At 41.5% G+C, this 26896-nt stretch overlaps 2 protein-coding genes across 2 annotated transcripts; both read right to left on the minus strand.

Moving 5' to 3' along the window:
* Positions 1–12918: 12918 nt before the first annotated feature.
* On the minus strand, positions 12919–13986 carry LOC119159895 (3-beta-hydroxysteroid sulfotransferase). Its single transcript, XM_037412706.2, has one exon. It carries the CDS (start codon positions 13978–13980, stop codon positions 13021–13023), a length of 960 nt encoding a protein of 319 aa, XP_037268603.2. The 5' UTR covers positions 13981–13986; the 3' UTR covers positions 12919–13020.
* A 6375-nt stretch (positions 13987–20361) lies between these two features.
* LOC142785390 (sulfotransferase 2A8-like) lies at positions 20362–21318 on the minus strand. Its single transcript, XM_075883870.1, has one exon. It carries the CDS (start codon positions 21316–21318, stop codon positions 20362–20364), a length of 957 nt encoding a protein of 318 aa, XP_075739985.1.
* Positions 21319–26896: the final 5578 nt, after the last annotated feature.

Below are 26896 nucleotides of genomic sequence, written 5' to 3' on the forward strand. Positions count from 1 at the left end.
GAGGGCGGGCTATCTTGCGCATATTATCTTGCGCTAGAAATTTTAAGAAGATACAAGGATGAAAAATGAAGTTTCACTCTGCAAGAAGCCCGCAGATATTTCATGAAGCCACCAACATAAAGTAGCCAAAAATTACGAGGCCTGTAACACAAGCCCTAGCCATCGTAAACCCGTAAACTCGTTGACCCGGAGACTTCGTTGCTGGCCTTGAATCTACGTGTGGCCAAATATACGGTTGGCAAAAACAGCAAAAGATGCGTTTTGGAAGGAGTGTATTGCCTGCTGAAGACGGTTAGGCGTTCACATCTTTCTCTTAGGGATATGACTGGGCAAGGGGTTTCCTATTTTAGGACTAATAACCTCCAACTTGAGCAGTCTGATAAAGAGGGTCATTTGGTCACCCTGTGTGCCAAGCCTTTTGTGAAATGGCAGTGCAAGGTTTCTACAAGAGCTTTGCCCAAGTGAAGACACAGCCGAACAAGGTAAAAGTAAAGGCGAGTTTCCTGTGCGAGGATTTGGGGCTTCACCCACTCTCCAAAGCTATCAGTTGCTCAAAAATATTCACGCTGTCTGTGCTTTACAGTGTAAAAACTCGTAAGGTTGACATGCTACTTAGGTGTATTGTTAGCGAACGGCAATAGTGCAAACAAATGTGAGAAAATTTTTATTGAAGCATCTTAATGCTCTTGCTGTGGGCGATCCGCTTCTCGTTAAAAAGTCTAGCCATGTTATGCAGTTATTTGAGTCTAAACGATGGTGGCAAGACATTTTCTGTTGATGTTGAAGATTTATTTTACTTGGTTCCCCAGGCAGATGATTTTTATTCGTTAGAAACTGTACTGAGCAAAGTGACGTTCTTGCTTTTGAGAGTGAAACTTTTACGTTGTTGCTTGTGTTTTATCTGTGCTCAACATTCGTGTGTCATAAAAATCTTTTACATTAAGATAAAAGGGGTATGCATAAAATCATGCGTTGCGCTGTCTCACGTAAAATATTTTGAGCAGATTTTCACAGAGAAGTGGCTCTGGTTTTTCACGATGCGAAAGTGAAGCTTTTTATGTATGTACATGACTTTTTACGGATTTGTAAAGCCATCCCCTCTTTTACAGCCACAGAATCAGTAAATGAGGTTTTAGCTCTATTCAGACAGCAGGCTAAGTGACTTATTATTTTTTGATGCATGTGCTTTCTTCTGGCAGTGTTTTGCAGTTTTAGACCTGATTCTTACCTTGTCAGCGAAGCGGATATCTGGGGATATCGTCTGTGTTTCCGCAAGACACTTCTACCTTTCGATGCATCACATTACAAACTTGTTGAAATGGCTGTTGTTCCCATGCGCATGAAAGAACCTCTGATGAAATCTTGCCCGCATAGAATGTAGAAAAGTTTCAAAAAAAATAATGCAGCTGCTTCTAGCTGGATACCCATGGTTATGTCGTCGTTTGTGTGTCAGAAACCCTCTTTCAAAAACCGAAGGTATCGCGAAGAAACACGCAGTCGATGAAAAGTCTATAGTTCTGCCATACATGCACAAGGCATCTCACAAGCTTAAGAACGTGGCTAACATGTACAAGATACCTGTGGTGTTCTCGGCGCCCTGCAAGTTGTCTAGCCTGTGCCGACAAATTTTTACTACTCCGAGGTTCTCCTCGCCTGCTCTTTTGGCATGGTGTACCAGATTCTGCTTAGTTGCGATAGAGTGTACATCGGCGAAACAGGCTGGGAACATCAAATTTATGTAAAAAATAATCTTTCGGCACATTTGCTTGTCCATTGTGGTTCCAGCAAGTGCGACCCTAGGTTTTCCAGTGTTTTTGTTTTTAAGATTAGTGTTGATACTTTAGCACGTGAAAATGTGAAAACGTATTACCTGAAAAAGAAGAAAGTTACGAGCGTTTGTGATACATCTGTTGTTTTCCATGGTGGTGAATTTCAATTTTTCGGAATCTTTTTTCAGTTAGTTGCTCTTTTTCATCCTTTTTTCAGTAAGTTGCTTTTTTATCCTTTTTTCAGTCTTATCGTGTGTTTCCTGACAAGCATGTGCGGCTATATGTGCGCGCACGATCAATACGGCCAGGCATGTAGCTGATGTTCCATGAATAAGGCTAATTGCGAATGACTACCTTTCTGCTCAGTCCTCAATTGGCTTCCTGCGTGGTACGTGTCTTTTTTTTTATTTCAGTAAGCATGTATACCAACTACACCTAGCCCAAGAAAAAGTTGTATTATGGAACTCTTTATTTGGGCGAACGTGTTCGAACTTGAAGCTGAAAATAGAAGCTCTACACGCTGTGCGCTGGTAGCAGAGATAGCAGACGTCGGTTTTCAAGTAATCTGCTAAGCGGTAAACCGCGTCGCCATTTATATACCTCACATCGGAGATTCCAGCGTTATCACTGGTTGGCACTTAAGTTTCACAATAAAACGTAATGTTCAGCACGATTGTGATTTGGGCTAGCTGGTGCAATCTTACTGATGAAAAATAACGCACAATGTAGGAGGACACAGACACACAGTACTCGTACGAGCACTGAGCTTACAGCTCAGTAAGTTAAGAGTTGCAAGTTCAGTGCATGATGAGTATTTTGTTTCTTTTTCTTTGTTCTTTTTGCACTCTTTTAATACAGCTAACAATCAGCGTAATGTTAATGTTGGGCGCGTAATTTTATCCAGTGGGTCTGAAATTATCTTGCAGGTTTCCAGTTATTCGGGCGCGGTTTGCGTAATCCAAAGTACGTAGCGAGCCAGTTACATAAAAATATGAAAAAAGCGCACCTGGTAACACTCATTTGGTGTGTTGAATTCCCGCAGACATGTATGCATGTGTGAGCCTTTGCTTCATGTGATTTCACTTGTGTCTGCAAGTCGCGTTTAGTGGCGGTAATTCGTTGTTTCAAGTCATATTTCTTGCTATGCATAAGGAGCATTTGAGTTCGAACGCATGCTTTCTATATTTCGTAATAATAAAATGGAAATACTTACATGATCTCTTATCCTGCCCTTCACCACTTTTTCTTCCCTTCCAGCTCAGGGTAGTCAATGAAAGCTGAGGCAGCCGCTTGCAGGGTTTGAGAGAAATTGCGTGTATGTATGTTCGAGACACATGCTACTATGGTGAGCAAACGTTTTTCGCTTTGAATACTGAATTCATGTAGTTGTTACAGTGCAGCTGTTATCTCAATGCAGCTGTCGAGGGCGTCATCAGCAGACCTGCAGTTTGCAGCAGGTGACCGCCAACGGTAAGATATGCAGTGCAGCGTTCACGTATGAAACTGTAATGGTATGATGGGCGTTTCGTGTGAGTGCTGCAGTGCACAGTTATATGCAGTAGGAAGGAGATTTTAAGAAGCTTTGGGATTTTTTTCAGTCCGTAGCTTAACACAATCAAGCGAAATGAAGACGTTCTTCTAATTTATGATAACCAAGGTTTTCGCTAAATGGCTGGGACAGCCTCTGCTACACATACTAGCAATGGGTAATGGGGGTGACGAGGGAAAATGTGTGACACAAAAAGTTAAGAAAGTGAATATATATAATTTTTGCAGAAAATGTTTCTTGTGGGCAAAGTATGTGCTACATAATTATGACTATGTTGCCACATTTTGCAAGTTATTCACGAAAAGAAACAAGAATGCACCACGTGTCTCATTTTTTCACATCCTGCAGCGCAAAACGAGACATTTTGGTGAAAGTTTCATCTCTTCGGTCATTGCCCTTGAAGCCCCTCGAATTGACTCCATGGGCCCTGACACGGTCTTCATGAGAAGAATTCTCCAACTCTATGCATTGAACCCAAACATACGACGGAGATCTGTTGCTCCTAATCTCCTATCAGACCAAACACCGTCAGTCTTTGTGCTAATGATGTTTTTTGTAGAACGCTTACACTTTGTTCGGCTATTTAACGATAGCAAGCTATGGGTAGGTTCTGACACGTCGTCTACGCCTCTTTTTGCCATTTTGATGGAGAATTGCACGTGCGTTTCGTGGCTGTCTCCTTTGTCAGCCAGGCTTTGTGAGGCTGTGAATTTAAGACTTTTTATCGGTTTTTGGAACTAGCCGAAGCACACAGGGCTAACCAGCTAGAACGACTAAAGCTCTCGCCCACTGAAAGATCAGTGCTACAACGGCTGAACAATAGCGAAACCTTTATAGGCGACACAGACGCGGACCGAAAAGAAGGCATTCCGCCAAACATCCTCGAATCTTTCTGTATTGCACGAATCTCCCGCAATATGCATCCCACACATCACAAGGAAAGAAGGCAGGCACGAGTGAAGTATCTACGACGAAATCGCAGCCACGATCCGGATGCCAGATATACAGACGCAGCCAAGTATCCTGGTAGAGACGCCTACCCTTTGAGCGTCGTTGATACTCGGGGCGTAAAGTTCGCATCTGCCACAGTACGCACCCGAAGCCCAGAAACTGCAGAGGAGGCGGCAATTACCCTAACTACCACAACGTGCTTGGATGCAGTTGTGGTATTCACAGACTCTCAAGCAGCCATTCGAAACACAGCAACGGTCGTGTGTCTATACACGCAATTCAGATATTGAAGCGCCGAAGCACTCCGATGCCGTTCACCTATGTGACATGGAATCCTGGGCCCGAATGGCTGCAAGAAAACGAGGCGGCTCATGCCGCAGCCGACGATCACGCCTATCAGGCTACTCCTTCCCGCTTTCTAGAAGCCAAGACTGCGTCCGTGGAGGCTGGGTGTGTACGAAACACTTACTTTGCAATACTGCAACACCATAGGCTTTTGCGCAGAGAGTATCCACCACCACACTCGAAGCTCAACAAAGAGGACAACACCATACTGAGAAGACTGCAGGGCAACACACACACGGCATACTAATACACCGATTGTACCCAACATTACATGAACATGTTTGCCCAATTCGCGCCGTACCTGACGCGTTGGCCCACCTGATCCTCGAGTGTCCATGCAATACGAATACAGATTTATCGCCTCCAACGAACACCTGCGACGCTGGTAAGGAAAACGAACAACTTCTCGAAACGTGGGAGGCCAAGCTCGCTTTGAATGACCTGGACCAACAACGACATCTCATCGCCAGGGCCAAGGAGGCAGTGAAGGCCAGAGGGTTCCTGGAATCAGGAGACCTCCCACCTAAGGTAGACGCGGAACCTACACCGCTACACCGTTTTGAAAAGTAAACGTTTATTCCTCCTCCTCCTCCTCCTTACCGCTTGTTATTTTTTTCATTCCAACGTCATAATAATGTCATTGAAACTCAGTTTCGTGATATTTTTCTGAAGGGCTTGGCTAGGAGATTCTTTCAAATGTTCATTCAGCTCTTCAAAGCATTCTCGGAATGCGTGGAATAACCTCAATGCAGTGCGAATGGAGTCATTCTTGGACTGAAAAGCAATCAGTACTTTTTTGTGTCGTTTTGAGGCCAAGAAGCTCTATATGATAATCTCTTGTACGTCGCAGCCCTCCTCAACAAAGACATATATATTGAATGTAAGTAAGCGGTTCACCTAATATGACACTACCTGTAGCAACTTGAGGGCTTTTTGCGGCGTTTCGCGCCTCGGCCATGCCAGTTATAAAAATTGTGCTTGGCACTGGGCAGCAAATAGCTACAAATATAAAATAACAAAAGAATTACTTACATTGTTGTACTGACAACGCAGTAGCTTCGTGCATGGATCAGAAACTTTTGTCGCACAGAGATTTACCCCTTCTTGACGGGTAGAAGCGCATTATACTGACTTCTTGCACCCTTACACAGGCTTCATGAGCCCAGTTCTTACACTTCATGCACTGAATCCAGACACACTCTGGCACTCAGCCACTCCAAAACTCCTTTCCAATCGAACACCACCAGTAATCCTTTTTGATGGTTTACTATCACACAGACTCCAGCTTTGCTATTTTTCCCGTGTGAATACTATGCGCAACCATCAATATTTCCACTTAAAAAAGTGTACAAGTGTCAGCACTTGTCGCTGGAACAAAAAGACAAAGAAAGGTACTCCTTCTTTAGCTGCCGAGGTTGGAAAGCCGAAAAGTCTCGTTTTGCACTGCGTCTTATTTTGCCCCACCTTACTCTTTCGCTCGTATTGCCCTTTGTGGCAGCCCTATCTGTATATGCGTCCCGCATTCTCTCGACTATCTTGATGGACGTAATGAAGAGCATGCATTAAGGAGTGCTGTTCTGAAGTTGCGCGTCACAACCGTTACCGAGGGCTACCACGAGCGCTGACGCAGTAAAGAAATCGAGGCGGCCGGACTGTCGCAATCGAGGTTAACTGCATTGTCAAATTTTCGGGCTAACGGGTACGAGATGGACGTGTGGACACAACGTCAATCACATATCAGCCTTAGTTGGAAGATGACAATTTCTTGTAAGCAGATTCCAATATGATAGGTTAGATGTGCGTCAGTTTACAGCGAAAGCTGTTATGAGATCATAACTCGGGTCACACGCAGTTGACGGCTGCAACATCTGCCATCATCGCCGCCGGTGTCCGTACCCACATCGCGTGAATTTTTTTCTTTTTACTATTCACAGTTGGGCTTTATAACCCAGTTCCGCTGGGTGCCAGCCCAGTATTTTACTACTGAGCTATGCCGGTACTTGTGACATTTAGGCAAACTTGCCTTAGGCAGGTTTGACGTCGGGAAACCCCCAGGTCCCTTCAAGCTGTTTTTCAACAGCTTTTTTGCCTGGAGAACCCCAACTTTTTGTGTTGTAAATAAACCCAAACCCAAACCCAATCGCGTTAATACGACTTCTAAAGCGCTTTAAGACAGCGAAAGAACAACCAATTGTCGCACAATGCGAATAACGTAGAGAGAGGGCCGTTCACTGCTACAACCCATTACAAAAGCTTGTTCTTGTTTTCCCATCAACTGTGGCGCATAAACACATCAGCCATAATTGCTCATCGTCGTCAGCCACTGCATGAAAAATTGGCACAAAATTCCTTGTAAGTGTTTAGCGGATACCACGCTTCCCCGATGAATGACAAAAATAGCACAGCGAATGCCCGCCTACTACTCTAAAATTTTTATTATGAATGCCCTAGCGGGTATCAGACAAGTGTGCTTGCAGTAGTGACCCAATAAGTGTTTTGAAAAGGCTCTAAAGGGCCGCTGTTCTAGCTTTCACTGTGACTGTGCTACGCCTTCCGCGAAGGCCGGGCGTTTTTTTTTTATTTCAGAGCTGTTGCTACGTGAACGATGGAATGCACGTTCAACGAGGTTGCTGAAAATGATTATTTAAAGCAGTAATTACAGCGCTGAGCAGTTGAGATCAGAAGGAAAGTTTATTTGTTCGTTTGTTTGTTTGTTTGGTTGGTTGGTTGGTTCTCTCGATAAATTATACGTACACACTTTGGCGGTTTGGCCAAGAATGCAACGTTAAGGTTATTAAAATGTTATTTTAGGTAATCTATAACATGCGAAATTAAAAACCAAAAACAAACAAATGAAATGGCAATAAAACATAAAATATTCAATTTAACTTCAAGTAATGTGCTTTTGAGCCTGTATTCCAGACTGCCATATTAACGTGATGGGAGAGAGAGAGAGAACATTTATTGAGTAAAGCTTGTGGGTGAAGGTGGGAGGGTCCCTTATTCCAGGAACCCTCTGGCCTGGACAGCCCGCCGGGCTCGAGCGACTAGCTGACACTGCTTGACCAGGTCCGGCTCGGAGATCGCAGCCTCCCACGCTTCACTGTCGAGGCCTTAGTCCGCATCTAGTGCTGCTGCTTGTAGCCTTGGGACACTTACTTTGCACTGCAGTAGGAGCCGTGACAGAGTGTCGGCCACATTGCAGTGAGGACAGATGTAGCTATGCAACGTTGGCCTCATATGGTGCAATAGTATGCCATGAGTGAATGTGTTTCTTTCAAGGCGCCTGTCGCACAATTTTGAAAACTTGGGTTTTAAAGTAATGACATGAAAAATAATTTTAAACGACAGATTAAAATAGTACTCGTTGAGTAGTTATAATGAAATTACCCACTGCATCAAAGACATCCTTGTAGCAGTATCCCAAGCCTGGGGCACCGAAGCCTAAAACATTTTTGTCTCATAAGGTCAAGCCTACTTTTGCAAAAAGTCATTAGAATTCGAGTTTTAATACCAGAATATCTTGAACATGACAAAAGTTAGTGTGTAATATTTTCCAGTTCGCCGCAGAATTGGCAGAGGGCTGATACCATCAGACTATATTCCTGTATTAGTGAAACATTAATGCGGGACACGACATCGAGGTCTGGTGATTGTCACTTATGATTGACGAGAATGGCTTTACTGTGACTTCCATTGATATTTTAGGTGATTATATTCTCTCCACGTGGTTATTTTTTCCACCCTACCTGTGTGAATAGCTAATCTTCTAAACCTGATTGCCGTGAAGTATTATACCACCGGAAGAATTTGAACTATTGTGAGATCTAGCGATGAGTAAGCTAAGACGTCGGCCATTTAAATTATTGTTAACCCTCAGTGATCTGGTACACATGCTAATTTCAGGTACTTCAGCTGAGACGGAACTAAAGATCGCAGCGTCGTGATGGCACGGGAGGTATGAGAAGTTGTAAGAGCTGTGCATACCAGAAGCGAATCAGTAATTATTACTGCCCTGTTCTTATTCATGGGAAGTTTTCGAAGTGTCCTGATTACTGCCATGAGCTCCACTTAAAAAACCAAAGTGAAATCGGGTAGCCTTACGGCGAATGACCAGCCAAGTGATTCGGAGACTATTCCTACACCTGCCCTTTCCTATTTGACGGAAGCATCTGTAGCTATTGTGTTACGTGACTGTGTATGATCCAGGAAATCCGCTAACCTGTTCTCTAAGAACTTGTGGCATTGATATTTAGATTGAGAAGAAAAAATCTCATCACCTTCTACACTTACAATGTCCTTTTAGTTGTCAGATGTAATTACCTCTTTATTTTGACATTTATACTTGCCAGTTTTTTCTGTACATAGATTATCTGCGATGTATGAAAACGAGGCCAATGAGCGGAAAGAACGAATCTGGGTCATTAATAAAAACGTATTCAACTCTTCCCACTGGTAAGCTAAAATATTTTAGAAATTTCTGTATGGTTAACGAGCGAAATCGGCAGGAAAATATAGGCAGACGCGCTTCCTGATAAATAACAATAATTGCTGCACAGCTAGGAAGCCCCAGACACAAGCGCGGAGTTTGCCGCTTCAAGAAAACCAGCCGTTTTATTTTGTGCGCAGGTGCTCCTCAAAACAAGATACATCCAAGTTCTAATATTGGGCGCATATACATTTTGTATAGCATTAACATGGTGCCTCTACGTACGCCAAATTAGCGTTTAGTCATTCTTTGCAGTAAGCGTAAAGCCCGTTGAGCCTTAACCGCAATGATTTCTATATGCGCACTCCACTTGAGGTTTTTATTGTACAACACGCCAAAATATTTTAGGTAGTCCACTTGCGGAATGGGTTCCTGAATAATTCAATGATGATTGAAATGAAACCGGCTATGAAAAACACCTAGAGCACACTCTTACTTACATTTAAAGCCAATGAAGTTGACTGCTGTAATCTTTCTAGCAAATTCAAATTCATTTGTAATGTTTGCTGTAGAGCATAAATATCATTGTCAGCAGAAAAGAAGGCTATATTATCAACATACACATAGGCATAGATATTCTGACAGGTATGTATAGACCTCATTAGTATATCAGATAGAAGAGGTTTAGAACTGCTCCTTAGGAAACTCCACGACTCTTTTTGTATCTAGATGACGAGCATCCATCCTTGCCACAATGAAATTTCCATCAAGTCAAGAACTCTGATAACCACGCCGTTATGTATTGTGGTAAGTTTAATGTTATCAGTGTGTTCAGCAAAATTGAATGTTCGACGCTATTATAGGCTTTTGCAATGTCAATAAGCACTAGCGCCACGTATTGTCTTCTTTTTTTATCAAGCTGCGTTTCGCTCTCTAAGTATGCTTGGGCACACCACATTGAACAATCGAATCTACTGCCGATTTTTTGTGGTTTTAGTATTGAATTGGCTTCTATAAAACTAGTGATACTGCCGTGCAGAACCCTCTCAATGGGTTTGACCATGTTAGAATTCAAAGATATAGGTCCTATATTATCTATCTTGAAGCCTTACCCCTGTTTCTTCAGTTCTAATTACCTTCGCTATTTTCCGATGATACGAAACTCATGCATGCTTTAGACACTAATTTATAACATTAATAACTTCACAGTGAGATATAAAAATTATTTGGATCAGAGGCACTGTAATTCCATCCATGCCCGGAGATGAAAAGAGTAACTGCCTTATCACGCAGGATAGTTCAGACTTTGTAACTTTCTCAAAATCAGCCTTGTTTGTGCGATTCTGTCACTTGATAGGCACAATTGATGTAAATTTTCCCTCTTAGCCTTTATTGATTAGGTCTAGAACTTTAGCCGTTTGCGCTGACGATAGAAGGTAATAATCCGAATTCACTGGTGATGGCAGGATCTTGCTTCTCGTGTATCGAAACAGTGCTTTCTTATTTTTTGGTTTTGAGAGGAAGTTGTAATGTCTGTGATCATATTCCTCTTTTGCTTTAGCGACTGCGTGTTTAAAACTAGCTGCTATTAATTTATATTCAGACCAGTTTTTAGGGGATTGATTGTGATTAAACTGCTTTCAAGCTGCCTGGCGTGGGTGGCGATCTCGTTTGCAACCTTCATTCCACCGAAGACCAGAGTGCGCCCTTTCGGCCAGGTCAACAGTAAATTCAGCTCGCTTATAAGCCCTTTTAGTAGTTGCGTTTCACTTCATCGCTTTGCGATCGTTACCTTTGTCGGAGGAAGTCTATAAAGCTGATGTTAGGTTATCTCTATTTTTTGGTAATTCACAAAAGCTCTGACTTGAGAACAAGAAAGGGTTTTCGGGCACGAAATCTCAAGCTTATAGGAAAATGATCACAATTTGTGGCACAGTGCAGCGCTGATCAGTATGAACTAGAAATACTCCAACTCACGAAGCTTAAAAGTAAGGCTGATCGACATCGATTACGAATAGATTGAGGGGGGGGGGGGGGGGGTTCTGGTGTTTAAGAACGATAGAATATTATTTGTTGCCTGCTCCCACAAACGTTTATCATACTGATCAGTTTTAGAACTCCCGCACGTGTGATGAGAGTTAATATCGCCGACTACAATTTTCTCCTTACATTATGACCTGATTGTCATAAGCAATCGTCCTGTTTCTTGTACACCAATCGGAAAGTACACAATAACTACAGAGCTGGGTTGGCAACCGGGTAATGTGACGTCTATTGCAAATATTTCACAATCTGGGGACATATACTTGTACGAGATTTTCGCATTGATACTGATTCTGGACGTTAGAGATAAAAAATTCTAGTCCTCCACCTCTGGATGGGCGGTCTAGCCTAAACGAATGATATTTGGTTAAATGAAACGCTTTATCTACGGAGAGCCATATCTCCTGCAATGCAACTAAATCCTTGGTGAATTTTGAAGACAAGTATACAAAACCAGTTATTCAATAGTGAATTGATCTGCAATTCAAATGAAAAATCTTTCAAGTGACCCTTTTTTTCGAAAAAATTGCCTCCATGACTGCCTTATCCAGAATAGTTTTTTAAATCTATCTTTGGAAGGCTTGTCCTGTCCTTCAGGCATTTTTCTGCATGATTTGGTGAAGTTGTTTTCTTGGTAGAGGGGACCTAATGCGTTTCAGTGATCTAGGGTCCAAAGCTATGTCATCAAACTCCTCAGTTTTGTCAATTACATAATTCATTTGACGGTAGTTGTCATGTAGAGAGAGTCCTGCGTAGACGAAGTCAGATGGCGTAGTTGCAGTTTCTACGTCAATAATCAGTCACAGAAGCTCTGAAGTCCTGAAAGTTATTATTCATTGGCGTTCCAAACATATGAGTCACTTCGTTGGCCAAACTTTGAGATAGAGCCTCACAAATGTTTGCAGCAAGGCGCTACATAGACTTTCCAACTGTTCTTTCGACCACTTCCACTATGGATTGAGACAAAGATGCATCCGCCGACGTCGTATGATCGGCTAATACCCTTGCATAACCGTTACTTGTAGCCTTAATCAATCTAAGGCCTCTTTTCGAGAGCAGCGGCTGCGGTCGACAATTTCAGAAATCGAGATTTCTGGAGCTTTAGCAGAGCAATTTCCATTGTCAGCACTGCACGCTTCATTGCATAGACAACATTTTTTTTCTTTGCTCTGACACTCACTTCACTTGTGTGGCTCCCCGCACATCTGGCATCTTAGAGTGGACCTACAGCTTTTCACTGTGTAATCACAACACCAGAAGTTTACGCACTGCAGTAGTCGAGACGTAAGTGGTTCAACTAGATAGATAAGGGGCCACGCCTTGATTTCCGTTGGTCGACTTGATCCGGCTAATTTCAATATTACCGACTCATTTAGAAATTTGGGCTTATCAACCAAACGGTCAGACCTATTAACGGACAGTGCACCAGCTGTTGCAAATATCTCCAATACCTCGATGGAGTGAAATTAATGTCTACGCCTCGCTGAACCCTTTCACGCATGCTAAGTATAAGGAATAAATGCGCTGACCGGGTTAGAGGCAAACATAGAACATTTCAGGAGGCCATGAATCCAAACCTGGTCTAACGAAATACAGACGATAACACCATTGCCGAACTGTCGGACCTCTGAGATACCCTGAAAATGAGCTGTGGCTGCTAATGACTAAGCTGGAATTACTTTCAGATTTTGCGGCAGGAAATGTTTTAATGACGAGCCTTTTGCTTATCTGCTTCACAGGTGAATTTTTTCTACAACACAGTTTTGTTTTGTGTAAACGCCAAACACAGCAACATTCACTGCAAGACGAGATGTATTCATTGGCGCTTACAATTTCTCCTCTCTGATATGTATATGACCATTTTTATTTCTAGTTAAGTAGAAGACATGCGTACTTCCACGATCTTCCCTGAGAGTCGCTCAAACTTTCCCTATTCAGCCATTCTTCTGAGACAACTTTAACGCCTCCGCTCTGACATCCTTCCAGAGATCCATAAAAGACGTCGCCTTCTCGGCCTCAATAATTCTAGCTTCCATGCACCGAAGCAGTTCTGGTGTGAAATGCTCTTTCCAGCTTCCGACTTTTGCTTTTCGCACAATGCCGTATTTCGTTTCGTCTCCTTCGAAGCCCTCCTTACAAGTCACCTTGGATCGATTCAATACTTTTATCCAGTGAGGGTTGGGATTTCTCTGAAGGTCCACGACCATAACACTTCGCATGCGCTCCGGCTTCATTTTTTCGAGCAAATTATGCAGTACTCTTTCGTCGCCTTCCAAGGCTCGCAAATAGTGCTCGCCAAGAAAGTGCGCTACTTTTAGGACTACGCTACAAGTATTCTTCTTCATTTCTTCGTAAGTGACGAATAGCACGTTAGGTTCCTGCCTGAGGTGGTACGCCGACGCCACGTGTTCGAAGTAGTCGCCGTATCCAAAGTTCCCACTTACGAACACGCGGACGAAGTCATCGAACGTAGCGTCCTGGTACTCGTACGAGCTCAGGTTGGTCACCATGTGGTACATGGAAACGCACACGTCCCAAGGGTTGCGGGCGACGTAAATGTACCTTCCTTCTTTGGTGATGATGTCCTTAGTCAGAGGCAAGTGCGTAGCAAATATCCTGAAGGGCAGGGATGACTTCCAGTCCTTGATCACCATGTATTCAATGAAGCGGTATTCTTTCGTGAACTCTTCGTGCGTGTCCAGTGGCTCACCCTTTCTTACAATCAATTGAACGATGTACATCATCCAGTGTGTTCCACTCTTGGGAAAAGTTGACTGCACCACGTCTCCCTCCTGCGCTCGGAACTTGAGGTTTTCTCGCAGCATATCCGGAATGATGCCTGCGCACCTGGGCACCCCGTCTATAACTTGAGCAAATGGCTTTCGGATTTCCATTCTTTGAATTCCCTGTGTAAGACAATGACAGCAGCACCATGAAAATAATATCGGCAAAGTCTACATGATTCAAGCATATGGAATTTTATTGCGATGAATTCAGACCCTATTAAGACCTGAACACAAAACAGTGGTAGTGTTTTTTGCGTACCCTAAATATTTCAGAGCAGCAACAATACAAAACGCTGCAAACGTTTTTCAAGGTAAACGCAAATCAGGTGTTCTCCGTAAGGGCAGTCATTATTGAATATGCTCATTAGTAAATCGGTATACCAAGGTTGAGAACACAGAGCATTTATTGTAGGTGCTATAGGTAACAGCTCGAACAACTCTCTCAACAAAAAATATTTGAAGAAATATTACAGCAGGTGCTACAACGGTAAAAGATGTGGATACCTCGTTGTTACGTGTGCTTGAGCACAATGCAAATAGCTATGCACTTTTGAGCTGTACAGAACATAACGCTCACAGCAGAGCAGCACGTGGCCCTGATGTGCTGAACAGCATGTCTCATTTGCATTCAATTGCGAAGTTTTCTAGGACACTTATTAATTCATTGTTAAAAAACAATTCTTGAACTAAGTAAACACAGTTTTATGTTAGGAGCGCGGAAGCTAAGGCGACGTTGTAAGGCCTCATGAAACAGCGTCACATCACCGAAAACATGCACAGGATGAAAGAATAGAAAAAATCACCGATTGCTCATTTGATACTGAACCTATTTTAAAAAAAGAGCCGAAACGGTAAACCACGTTATGGTCGCATGCGCGCACAATTGCGCAAGAGGCTTACAAAATTCTACGAAAAAAACACCTCGAAGTCATTCTGGTACGATGCAATACGAGACTATGGCGTTACGCTAGAGTCATATGTTGCTTTGTGTTTTTCAGTTCACTTAACGGCTTGGCTTACACTCACCATATGCTGCGTTGCCGTTATTCTTAATGTGAGCACGAGCTGTCTCACACTTTTGCAATTTTTACACAAGACGATAAATTGATCAATATGTGGAGTTTACCGTCCCAAAACCACCATATGATTATGAGAGACGCAGTATTGAAGGACTCCGGAAATTTCTACCACCCGGGGTTCTTTAACGTGCACCGAAATCTGAGCGAACGGGCCTACATTATTTCCGCCTCCATCAGAAATCCAGCCATCGCAGCCAGGATTAGATCCCGAGACCTGCGGGTCAGCAGCCGAGTGCCTTAGCCACTAGACCAGCGCGGCGGGGCTACATGAGGCTAAAGTAACACGGGACATTTTCGACGTCTTTCTAACCAAAACTAAATGTGAAGCGTGCGCCAGCCTGCCTTCTTTTAGTCATCTGGATAGTGAATGCAATCTAGTATAGAAATCTGGTGTCATACCAAAGTTAATTTGTGGTCTTTTTCGTAGGTTTTTGTGAGCCTTTTATGCAAGTGTGCGCGTATGTAGGCCATCTAACATGCTTTACTTTTCCTGCTACTTTCTTTGTAATAAATTCTGTTTCAAGTCAGCACTAGTTGTGTCCCCTCTTTTATACTGTCCTTGTTTTCGATGCTGTGAAGTTCTTCCATGGCAGTTCGAGGGTTGAAATGAAGAAAAATAAGGTGGTTCAATAGTTTTATTGCATGAAAAATATACAATAATGAATGCTTCTAAAGAAAGCTCTTATAGAAAAGCGTTTCTGACTCCTAATGCGGCGCAAGACATTCTTCTACAGTTATTGGAAGCAACGACTCGTTCACGGTAATGGTTTCTGTTGTCAAACTCTTGTAACAGAGTAACATAGGATTCGGGTTCATGGTATACTATGCGCTTATATATTATCTCGGATGATTTCTGAATAATACCTATCTACCACTTCACATTGATCAAACAGAGATGAACATCCACAAACGCGGCAGCTAATCAGGCAGACCGTCCAAGAAACTTTGATCTGTGACGTCGCGATTTTGTTTTATCTCGGTATTAGTTTCGGGTGCTTTTGTACGCATGCACAACTTTACATAATTGATACATTTTGCTAATAAATTTCAGTAGGGAGTTAGCGCTCTGTCATCGTGTATGAATCTGCTCGGCCAGTCTTTTTTGTTTTTTTTTTCGTAATGCACTAAAACAATTCAAGCACGACTTACCGACGCGCCCAATATTTAACACTTGCGATGTGTGGCAGCTATACGTCACCATTTTACTTGGATACAACTTAGTTGACTCCTGGTGGCACACCTCACTCCTTTCACCACTAAAATTAAAAATTAACTAACCCAATCACCCTAAATGCCGCGAAAACACATGTCCCAAGTTTTATAAAAACATTTCATATCTGTCCCTTTAGATAAACCATACACCAGAGTCTCACACCACAATTTGCGCAACTGTCACTGCAACGCAATATATTCGTCGCAATGTTTTTCCTGCGCACAACCCAAGCGTGGAAGGGCATCCACCTCGGTGGGAGGTAGCGGGTTCTATCCCGGTGGTAGCAGTCGCATTTCAATGGAGGCAAAATGTTAGAGTCTTGCGTGCTCTACGATGCCAAGACGATGGAACACCAGGTGGTCAGCATTTCCAAAGCGCTTAACCATAGCGTCCCTCAGAATTGTCTTTTCATGATTTCTTCTTCAGAGTTTGGTGTACGCAAGCTTGACTATATTGCAACTGTATAGAGCTCACGGACGCCCGCTCATTCACAGAAATCAGCCGCCAAGGTGTTGACGTCGTTGCACTAGACACTGGCGTTGTAAATTTATCTACGGCACCAGTGCCTTTCTGTAGCTGTTTTGGACGCACAAAATAATTGTTTGCTGGAGCGCATAAAGCTGGCATAGATTCCGACGCAGGCGAAAGAAAAAAAATTGGTCCACTTAAAACTCATATTTTCCTGCAATATCGTAAGCTGTAAGATTGGTTACTCTGACGTCCGCCACGTCTGCCAGGATATCATGGGTAGTAGCGCTTCGGGGACCTCTCGTTGTGTTCAACTAAAGGGTTCTGATACTTAACGAAATAAATTAATGAGCCTTCTGTGTGTTTTAGCCGGATGAGCCTGTGTCTAACGATATAAAAATAGAGAATAGGTGAAATGTCTGAATATGTTACTCACAGCTGTGCGTAAAACACACCTAACTTTTTAACCTCATCGGGCAGTATACTAATATTACTCAATGTCAGGGTTTTACGTGCTCGAAACACGATATCGTTATCAGAGATGACGTAGCGGTGTGAGCACAGCAAAGCTTGCCTGCCTGCAGTTTATTCACGCGCACCTTCATCCAAGTGCACAGTTCTTTCGTGCCTAGACTCGACCGAAATAAATGTGACCGCCGCGACCGATACCCATTCCCGTGAGACCGTCGGATGAGGAGTCGAGCAACGTGCCCATATAGGCCACCCCGGGGTCAAGCATATTCATAATCAATGAGCGATATACATAAATATATATAAATATATATATATATATATATATATATATATATATATATATATATATGTATATATATATATTTATATATATATATATATATATATACATATATATATATATATATATATCTTCAGTGGGAAAGTTCACGGTCTCTGACCAAGGCCACAGCCCAAACGTAAATCAACGATAAAGGAACTGCTTGTTTTCTCGTACGTGTACCAGCTGCTCTTCCTATATATATATATATATATATATATATATATATATATATATATATATATATATATATATATATATATATATATATATATATATATATATATATATATATATATATATATATATATATATATATATATATATATATATATATATATATATATATATATCAGACCATCGAACGCGTTATTCAAAAGTCGCAGGTTTGATTCCTGTTCACGGAAAGTGCTTTTTCACCCACTTTTCTTTCTTCTCATTTACATTACATTAGTTCTAATAACTTCCCCTACACATTCCTTGGCATTTGTGTGTTAGAATTCATTATTTGTGTCAAAACACGGGAAAACGAACCCTATATATATATATATATATATATATATATATATATATATATATATATATATATATATATATATATATCAGACCATCGAACGCGTTATTCAAAAGTCGCAGGTTTGATTCCTGTTCACGGAAAGTGCTTTTTCACCCACTTTTCTTTCTTCTCATTTACATTACATTAGTTCTAATAACTTCCCCTACACATTCCTTGGCATTTGTGTGTTAGAATTCATTATTTGTGTCAAAACACGGGAAAACGAACCCTATATATATATATATATATATATATATATATATATATATATATATATATATATATATATATATATATATATATATATATATATATATATATATATATATATATATATATATATATATATATATATATATATATATATATATATATATATATATATATATATATATATTTATATATATATATATATATATGATGGTGCTTGTATGTGATAAAATTACAAATGCACCGTTCATACTCTTCAGTGATTTCAATGTTAATATCGCAATCACGACCAATAATTGGCTTATGCTACATGTGTCTTCTATATATTCACTCAGATGTATTGCGTATGGCCATATCGAACCTACGAACCTACCACGATCCGTGGAACATGCATTGACATTGCATTTGCGAATTTTTCACTGCAGCCTCTACAAGAACCACTCACCCTTCATTTCGCGAACCATAAAGCCGTCATAATGAAGGGGCATCGCAAGCCACCCATCTTCTCTAAAAACAAATAAATGTTGATATCTATATATACACACGCAGTGTTTCTCAAGATGTATTTAGATCATGATCGACTAGGCGAATTACGCACGCAAGATTCACGGTTTTAGCAATGATTTTCTGCGGAGCTTCGTCGACTCGTCATCATTCGCCCCGTTGATACGCTTTGATTTTTTTTCTCGTTGAGTAGCACTCGTTTTGCTCATAGTCTTAACTTTATCTCTAGACGCTTAACAATTTGCAGATGGCCAATTGGTTGACTGATTCACGCCGGCCTAGTAGTGTGCAGTGCCTAGATATGAAAGTTACCTGATGTCTATGCTTCATAACAAACAGCCTCGAGCATTCCAAAATTCTTTTTAACTGGATGGAGTAAAAAATAAATTAAACACTTTCTTATTTTCCATTAGAATTTGGGAGTAATCCCTACAGAAACCAATCGCTGAACGCGAATTTCATCGGGTGCACTCCATGTTGATAGCGCTTAGCTTAAGGATAAAGTTATTCACAAATTTCTTTTTTTATATCGTTGATGCTATGCAACCTAATCATTGAGTGCCGTCATTGAATAGGCACTCATTAGTTCCTTTCGAAGGGGACCTGTGAGGGAAAGGTTAGTTTCACAGAAAGTCCTTTTTTCAACCTCTGTTTCTACTACTGACTGACGGCTTTCCAAAAGGGTTCTCTTTGCGTTGCGGTAGTACAGAGCAACTATTTTTTCCCTTTTTTCTTATGATTCTGCGGGATATGTCAATTTACATTTGTGGGAAGGCACAAGTTTCAGTACGAATCTGCGAGGCATGTATTCCTGTCTGTACGTAAGCAAGAAACTGTAACACTAAATAGATAAGAAAGGAAAGCCACATTTCAAGCCCGTGGCAAACACTGCATGCAAAGGCACTGTTTGCTAAGCTGTGAGAAAACAAAATCTCAGAACATGCACAACTACGTTGATCACAATGGCGGCTCGAAAAGCCATTGCGACAAATTGGAGGTTCACATTGTTTGATGGGAACTTGTTTCGGCCTCTCATCGCAATGTATTATTACTAGAACTGCTCTGCTCACGCATATGATAACAACCTCACAGATGTTAGTGTTTCTATCTGTCTATCTATCTATCTATCTATCTATCTATCTATCTATCTATCTATCTATCTATCTATCTTTCTATCTATCTATCCATCGATCTAGCTATCTACCTTTCTTTCTTTCCATATGTCTGTATGTCTGTCTGTCTGTCTGTCTGTCTGTCTGTCTGTCTGTCTGTCTGTCTGTCTGTCTGTCTGTCTGTCTGTCTGTCTGTCCTTCATCATCCTGGAGCTCTCTTGGTTGTATCATTAACCTGCAGTATGCGAAAATCGGCATGGCTCTGTGGCTTTTTGATGGCATTATCACATTGAATCATCTCCTTTACCGTGTAGCATTACCTCACCAAACTTGCTGTTAAAACATATCAGCTGAAGCTAAAATTGTGAAGATAGTAGGTTATTAGCAACTAATTGTATAGTGCGTTGAAGAGTCTCAAAAAATAAAGGCACTTTTACGTACTGCAACGTTATAATTAGAGAAAGTTTTACCTAAACTGAATGGTTAATGAAACTTTCTGAACAGCAGAGCTACTGAATGACAACGACATTGCCCGAGTCCTGTGTGAGTGATATTTATTTGGAATTTGCAATGCACTTAATCGCTTCTGCTCGTATGTCATTCCAGAGGTTCATGACCGGTGATTGCTTCTCCGCCTCAAGAATCCTATTCTCCATTCGCTGCAAGAGGTCAGGTGTGAAGTGCTCCCTCCAATCACCAGCATTGGCCTTTCTCACAATCGCGTACCTGTTCTCGTCACCCTCATAACCTTCTTTACACGTAACCTTTCTCTGAGTTATCACTTTGTCCCAGTGAGGATTCGCACTGCCATTGAAGTTGACGGCCACAACAGGTTGCATGTTATCGCACTTCGACCCCTCGAGGAGCTCTTGCAGCATCGGCTCGTTGCTTTCCAAAGCACAACCATACTGCTCTCCAAGAAAGAACGCCAGTTTCAGAACTACATCCCGTGGGTTCCTTTTTAGTTCTTCATAAGTCACGAAAAATACGTTCGGTTGTTCTCTTAGAGAATAGCCCCACGCAACGTGCTCGAAGTAGTCCCCATAGCCGAAGTCTCCATTGAGAAATGTGTCAACAAAGTCTTCAAATTCGCCATCCTGGAATTCAAACTGACTTATGTTGGTCAACATGTGGTAGAACGAGACGCAAACGTCCCATGTATTGCGGGCGACGTAAATGTACTTCCCTTCATCCGTCAGCATTGTTTTAACCAGCAAGTGTGTGGCTATTATCCTCAGCGGCAGAGCTGAGCTCCAGTTCTTGATCTCCATGTAGTCCAGAAAGTGCCATTCTTTACTGAAGTCATCGTGTGTTGTCATTGGTTCGCCTTTCCTCAGCATCAGGTGCGTGATGTACATCAGCCAATGCGTTCCGCTCTTCGGATAAGTCAATACCAGTAAGTCTCCCGCCTTGGCTCTATATTTCAAACTTTTTCTCAGCGTATCGGCGTTCACATTGATGCATCTAGGCACTCCGTCTATTAGTTGGTAGGCTGAAAATCGATGTGTCATTGCCTTTCGGGTTTTCTGAAAGCAACGACATCACCTTGTGATTACACGAATGTGTCCACTGCATTTTATTCACACTTCACGTAATATCGCTGTATTGACTTTGTTAACCAAGTGGTCATTTTATAAAATCTGTTCTGATGATCACTCATGGAAGGTATCTTTTCGAAACGTTAGCGGCATTACAAATTAACGAAATCTTTGAGCTTTCATTAGTTTTATGCTTCGCGTGGATGTCACATCTATGCGTCATATAGCAGATACACTGATGATTGTTCGCAGCAGATATAGATATATCATTCTATTTATTGTTCATGTGGCATCACAAATTGAAGACAGACTCTACTGTCCACAGAGTGCCAGATGTGTTTCTGTCCTTTCTTGACCGCTATACTAATTGCATGGCTGTGGCTAATAAGACAAACCTAACCACAGCTCCCAAACCTGCGAAGTTCCTCGTTTGGAAACAGGACATTGTTTCTCAAAGTGATGGTGGCACCGCGTGGACCCCATACGTCTCATGCAGTTTTTAGTCATTTTGACGTACTGTTTCTTCAGCGAATAAAAGAGATATATCACAGAGTCTATGCATTATTTTTATCCAAAGTTTCTGCAATTTTATCTGAAGCATATTTATTAAAGTCTGCCTAATACCACGAGTTTTACCAATTCTTCACTCCGAGGACCTAAATATTAAAATCATTAACGTTTTTTGAAGAATTATAGCACAAGAAATGCAAGGGGAATAACCTAAATTATGCTTCAGTAGGTACAAAATTACGTGGTATGCAAAAAACATAATCAATTTATTATCTTGAAAAGCCTAAGAATTAATGGTACCTAAGTTATAAAAACACAGTCTTAAAGAATTAGGTTTAATAAATAATGTATACAGGGTCTCAAGTTCAATAAAAATACTTTCTTTAGTAGCTACAAGCTTAGTAAATATAGGCAAAGTGAACTTGTCAGTTTTCAGCGTCACCTAGTGCAAACCTCGCTTTTTTTGTGAGCTGTCATTCAGCTCTATACAACTAAATGCAAGGGGAATATACAAAGTGACAATCCTTAAGACTCTGAATCTAAATGAAGACAGAAAAGGCTCATCAATGCGATTTCTATTAATTCCAACTTTGCACTGCGCAGTTAACACGTGCTATTTGGTCCCATAGTCATGAAAGGCATGACAAATGATAGTCATGCATTTTAGAACGTATTTGCTGTCACCCTTGATCTCAAAGCATGCCGAAAAAGCCGCGAGCTTCAATGGTGAAGAACTTGCTGGTTCGACGTTCAGTGAATCATTTCGTCCCTGGAATTTCTTCATATTTACATTAGCTGAAGACCTTTTTTACTCTTACCATCTCAACTTATCGACAAGCACGACAAACAAGTGTGAAAAAACTATAGGAGCTGAAAGTGTTCGAATCGGTGCACTCCAACGACAAAGTGTAATTATAAAACTCAGTGTCTTCAAACTGTCTTAGAAGTATCCTGAAGCTGACTCTTGACAAGCATTTTGGCTTTCGTATGTGTTTCTTTTTTTGCTGAAATGCAGACCATCAGCACAGTGACAAAATATGAGGGCATTGCACTGGGGTGCTTTTTTGCTCTCCACTTGTATTCAGAGAAACTATTTTTTAGACACAGAAAATGTTGTTCAAGAAAAAAGCGAATGTGGAAAGTATTCACAAAGGCACACCCTTCCCACATTGCAAAGAAAAAAATTACCTTTCTTCAAATTACGAAGCGCCTACCTAGTGTTCTTCAGGTCACCAAACTTTTTTATCACTGTTCCTTTGAGCGATGATGTAGTGGCAATCACAGTGCACAGCAGCGTTCTGGGTACAAGTGATCGCTGCTCTCACAGCTTCATAAAAGGTATGAGCAGGTGCATCAGTTATTTCATGAGCCACCACAAGCGACGAATGCATTATCGCACAGCCGCCGCCATCTGCGCTGTCCTGTTGCCTTTCGAGCAGCAGCCCACTTGGGCCAATGAAAAATGGTCGTTGGCAGGCGGCACGTAAAGCGAACTGTCATCACGGAGCACAAGCGGAAGCATCACGTGGTATAGAAATCTACATAGTGTGCATCTGCAAAAAGCAGGAGAATCCCCATACATAATAGTCAGAGAGCTAACCACTGCCTAACTGGATGTTTTACAAGACGATCTACCAATGCATTTCATTTCATGCACCTTTTTTTGTTATGAATACTGGTCGAATTAAGAAGAACACAAAATTATTGTGACTTACTCCTTGTCTAAGTCCGCAACATGCATCTCTGCACGTCGGCATAAAGATTATCGGCATATTTTTAATGTCACTAACAAAAATACCTGAAGCATACTGTAGACGTCCATTTACTAAGTATTCTATAATACAGTGCGTTAGGTACGTGAACACTATTGTCGGTTTTCGTCACGGGAAAGGCTAAATTTAGGACGTAATATGCAACTGCGTGACAGTACTAGAAACATTATCGATAAAGGCAAAAACTCTGTAGGCCTGAGTGCCTGGATTTGGGTGCACGTTAAAGAACCCCAGGTGGTTAATATTTCCGGAGCCCTCAACTACGGCATCTCTCATAATCATATGGTGGTTTTAGGGCTTTAAGCCCTATATATCAATCAATCTATCTATCAATGACAGTAAGAGAAAATAGTTGTCATGAGTAAGCCGTAAGAACATCAGGTTTGTGGTCGGCACTTTTTTGTAAAAGATTCACCTATTGGTATGTTTTCGAGTTATTGCAGGTCCGGGAGATATGAAATATCTACAAACAATGACAAGTTCCAGTTTCATGCCATCACTACGAAATAAAAAAGTCAATCAAAGAATACAATCATGAACTGGCACTTTCTAAAGAGCTATACCCTTCGTTTTATTTTAACAACATTCACCTATCAGAGCATGCCGAAGCTTGCCAGGTTAGATACCTCACTTTTGCAGTGCATAATAGAACTAATGCGCATTGGTAAAGAATTAAGCAGGTCATAAATTGCGCCTGCAACGTTAACAAGATGTTAACACTTGTGCGATTTTCTCTACAGTGTTGTCTTTTATTGCATGTCCTCTGGCTTACGAGGCGTCTTTTAGTGAATTGCAAAGGGGCATGTTATGACATAATGATAATAACATAAGCGCTTTTACATGCTTACACGATGATAGGATTATGAGGGACGCCGTAGCGAAAGAATCCTGAAACTTCGGCACTCAGGGATTCTTTGATGTGCACCCTAATCTATTCACACGTACCTCGAGCATTCTCAACTCCATCTAAGATGTGAGCCGTGGTGGGCATTCAATGGCATACCTGCGGGTTAGCAGGCGAGTGCCATAACCACAAGGCAACTGCCACTTGTTAGTTTAATGCAATCAAGCCTACCATCAATGGCGAGCTTCTGAAGTAACAAAAAAAAAGGTTTTTTTTTTGTTGAATTTCGCCTTACGGTGTAACTGAACACCTCAAATTGTCAGCGTTAATTGAAGTTTTGCAATTTCTTACCCATATTAAATATTGTCAAGCAATAGAGAGCCCTAAGTATATTATTGAGACAGCTTTCTGCAGTAGGTTTCATTTTCATTTCAGGAGTGAATACTGTGACATGATGCTACGACACGGCGTCGCGTTCGGTGCTATGTACAGACCTACGGGAGAGAAGTGAAAGCGAAACGCCAGTGGCCACACATGCTGCTTAGCATTCGATGCCGCAACCTGTGGCTCAGCGTTTGAGCCCCATTAGTACTATAGGTTGTTGTGGAGGGTGGTATTAATACACTACAAACTATGGGCACGCACGAGCTGCATTCCTCCCACGTTCGCTGTAGGAAACCCCACATTGAAGATGTTCATTGGACAAACGGCCCATTGTATTAACCAGCGACTATACAATCTAAAACAAGGCAGCAACATGGGGCTCTATGCAGCAGCTGCGAGTGCACGCCAGAGGACTGCGTAGTCTTAGAATAATTACGGAATCGTGTAGAGTCGGCAATTAGCTGATGCTTACGCTATTAAACTGAGGGTGGACACATCTTTTTGTGGACTGTCCATAACACTAAGCAAAACACGAAGGTCGCGAGATTGAATACCCGCAGCAGCGGCTGCATTTCCGATTGAGGCCGAAATGTTCGAAAGCCCGTGTTCTTAGATGTATGTGCGCTGTAAAGAACCCCAGGTGGTCCAATTTCCCGTAACCCTCTACTACGGCGTCCCTCATAATCGTATGGCGGTTTTGAGACATAAAACCACAGATATAAGTATTCCTAATACTAAAAGAAGACTATTATACAATCTCTGATGTGCCTAGATTCATTCTCAAAAGTTTACTATTGGTAATTAACAGCTTCTACTCATTGTATTGTGACGAACAGCTTGAAATGCCACGTGGCATCTTAGCCTACACTTTTTTCCCTTTATATTGCATTGAAGCAATGAAGCAGTCAGTTGCTTGTCACTAGCCCTGTATGATTACATGTTCATCTCCTCTATTTTGTCTGGTTTTTATCTTTGACAATGTGTTATCAACTAGCCCAACGAAAGACACTTCTGATAAAGAAGAGCATGGTTAGACAAATACACAACAAATGTGATTATCATGCGGAAAGAACAAAATATACCATAATACATCACGCAGTCACACAGAAATAGCTAAAAAATAATGAAAAGAGCAGCGCCGTACACACGAGAAAAAAATCAGGTAAGCACAACACAAACACACGGGATCATCAATGTTCCGAAGTTTGTACAGTTTTTATTTAGGACGCGAATTGCACTACTCAATTGAGCTACCGGAATTTCATTAAAGACACACAAACAAATGAAGAGATACGGCATCGCCTTTCACCTCTTCCAAGTTCCAGGGTTGCTACCTCCTGAAGCATGCACAGTTTAATTATTCTAATAATGTCGGGCTGCTAAGCTCGAACATAAATCAAGTTCCTCTCTTGGCCACAGCAGTGGTGATTCTATAGGACGTCATCACAAGCACAACGGCGCACTTTGCTTTGTGTGCCAGTTTAACAATAAGTAGCAGTCCAGAGTTCTCTAGGGACTCATATGTTACGGCTTAATGACGTAACAGCGCCGAATCCCGCTCTTTAACACTGTCAACATGTATAAAGGCATTGATCCGGTATTTAAAGCATGTAAAAAGACATCATTTGTTTTTGCACTGGCTGAAAGACATTAACGAGATTCTTTTTCAGGTGATTCGAGTGTAAATTCTACTAACGCGCTATCACATACTCTAAATGAGGCCAAGAATGTTTTTATTTGCATCTTGATATGGCACGAAGAATTTTCGGAGGACAGGATGTTGTCTGAGCATTCGTTCTGGTGAATGTGAGAAATTTCAACAAACACACAGATGACCCAATATTGAACCAATGCCGGCACCATACACACGCGCTAAATTTCTTCAACGCCATGGTATCACCACGTGCTAAGGTGTGTCATAGGCAACAATTCATTTTCGTTTTAATGTAAAAGGTTCAGACGACTAATCAAACATGAAAAATTACCACCGATGGTATGGGACACACCACCAAGTCATGCAATCAATCATAAAAAAATCAGG

Source organism: Rhipicephalus microplus, unplaced genomic scaffold (genome assembly GCF_043290135.1).
Source record: "Rhipicephalus microplus isolate Deutch F79 unplaced genomic scaffold, USDA_Rmic scaffold_21, whole genome shotgun sequence".
Classification (NCBI taxonomy): Eukaryota; Metazoa; Arthropoda; class Arachnida; order Ixodida; family Ixodidae; genus Rhipicephalus; species Rhipicephalus microplus.

Coding starts and splice junctions, on each gene's coding strand:
- LOC142785390 (XM_075883870.1), bottom strand. CDS start 21,318: ATGACACATCGATTTTCAGCCTACCAACTAATAGACGGAGTGCCTAGA.
- LOC119159895 (XM_037412706.2), bottom strand. CDS start 13,980: ATGGAAATCCGAAAGCCATTTGCTCAAGTTATAGACGGGGTGCCCAGG.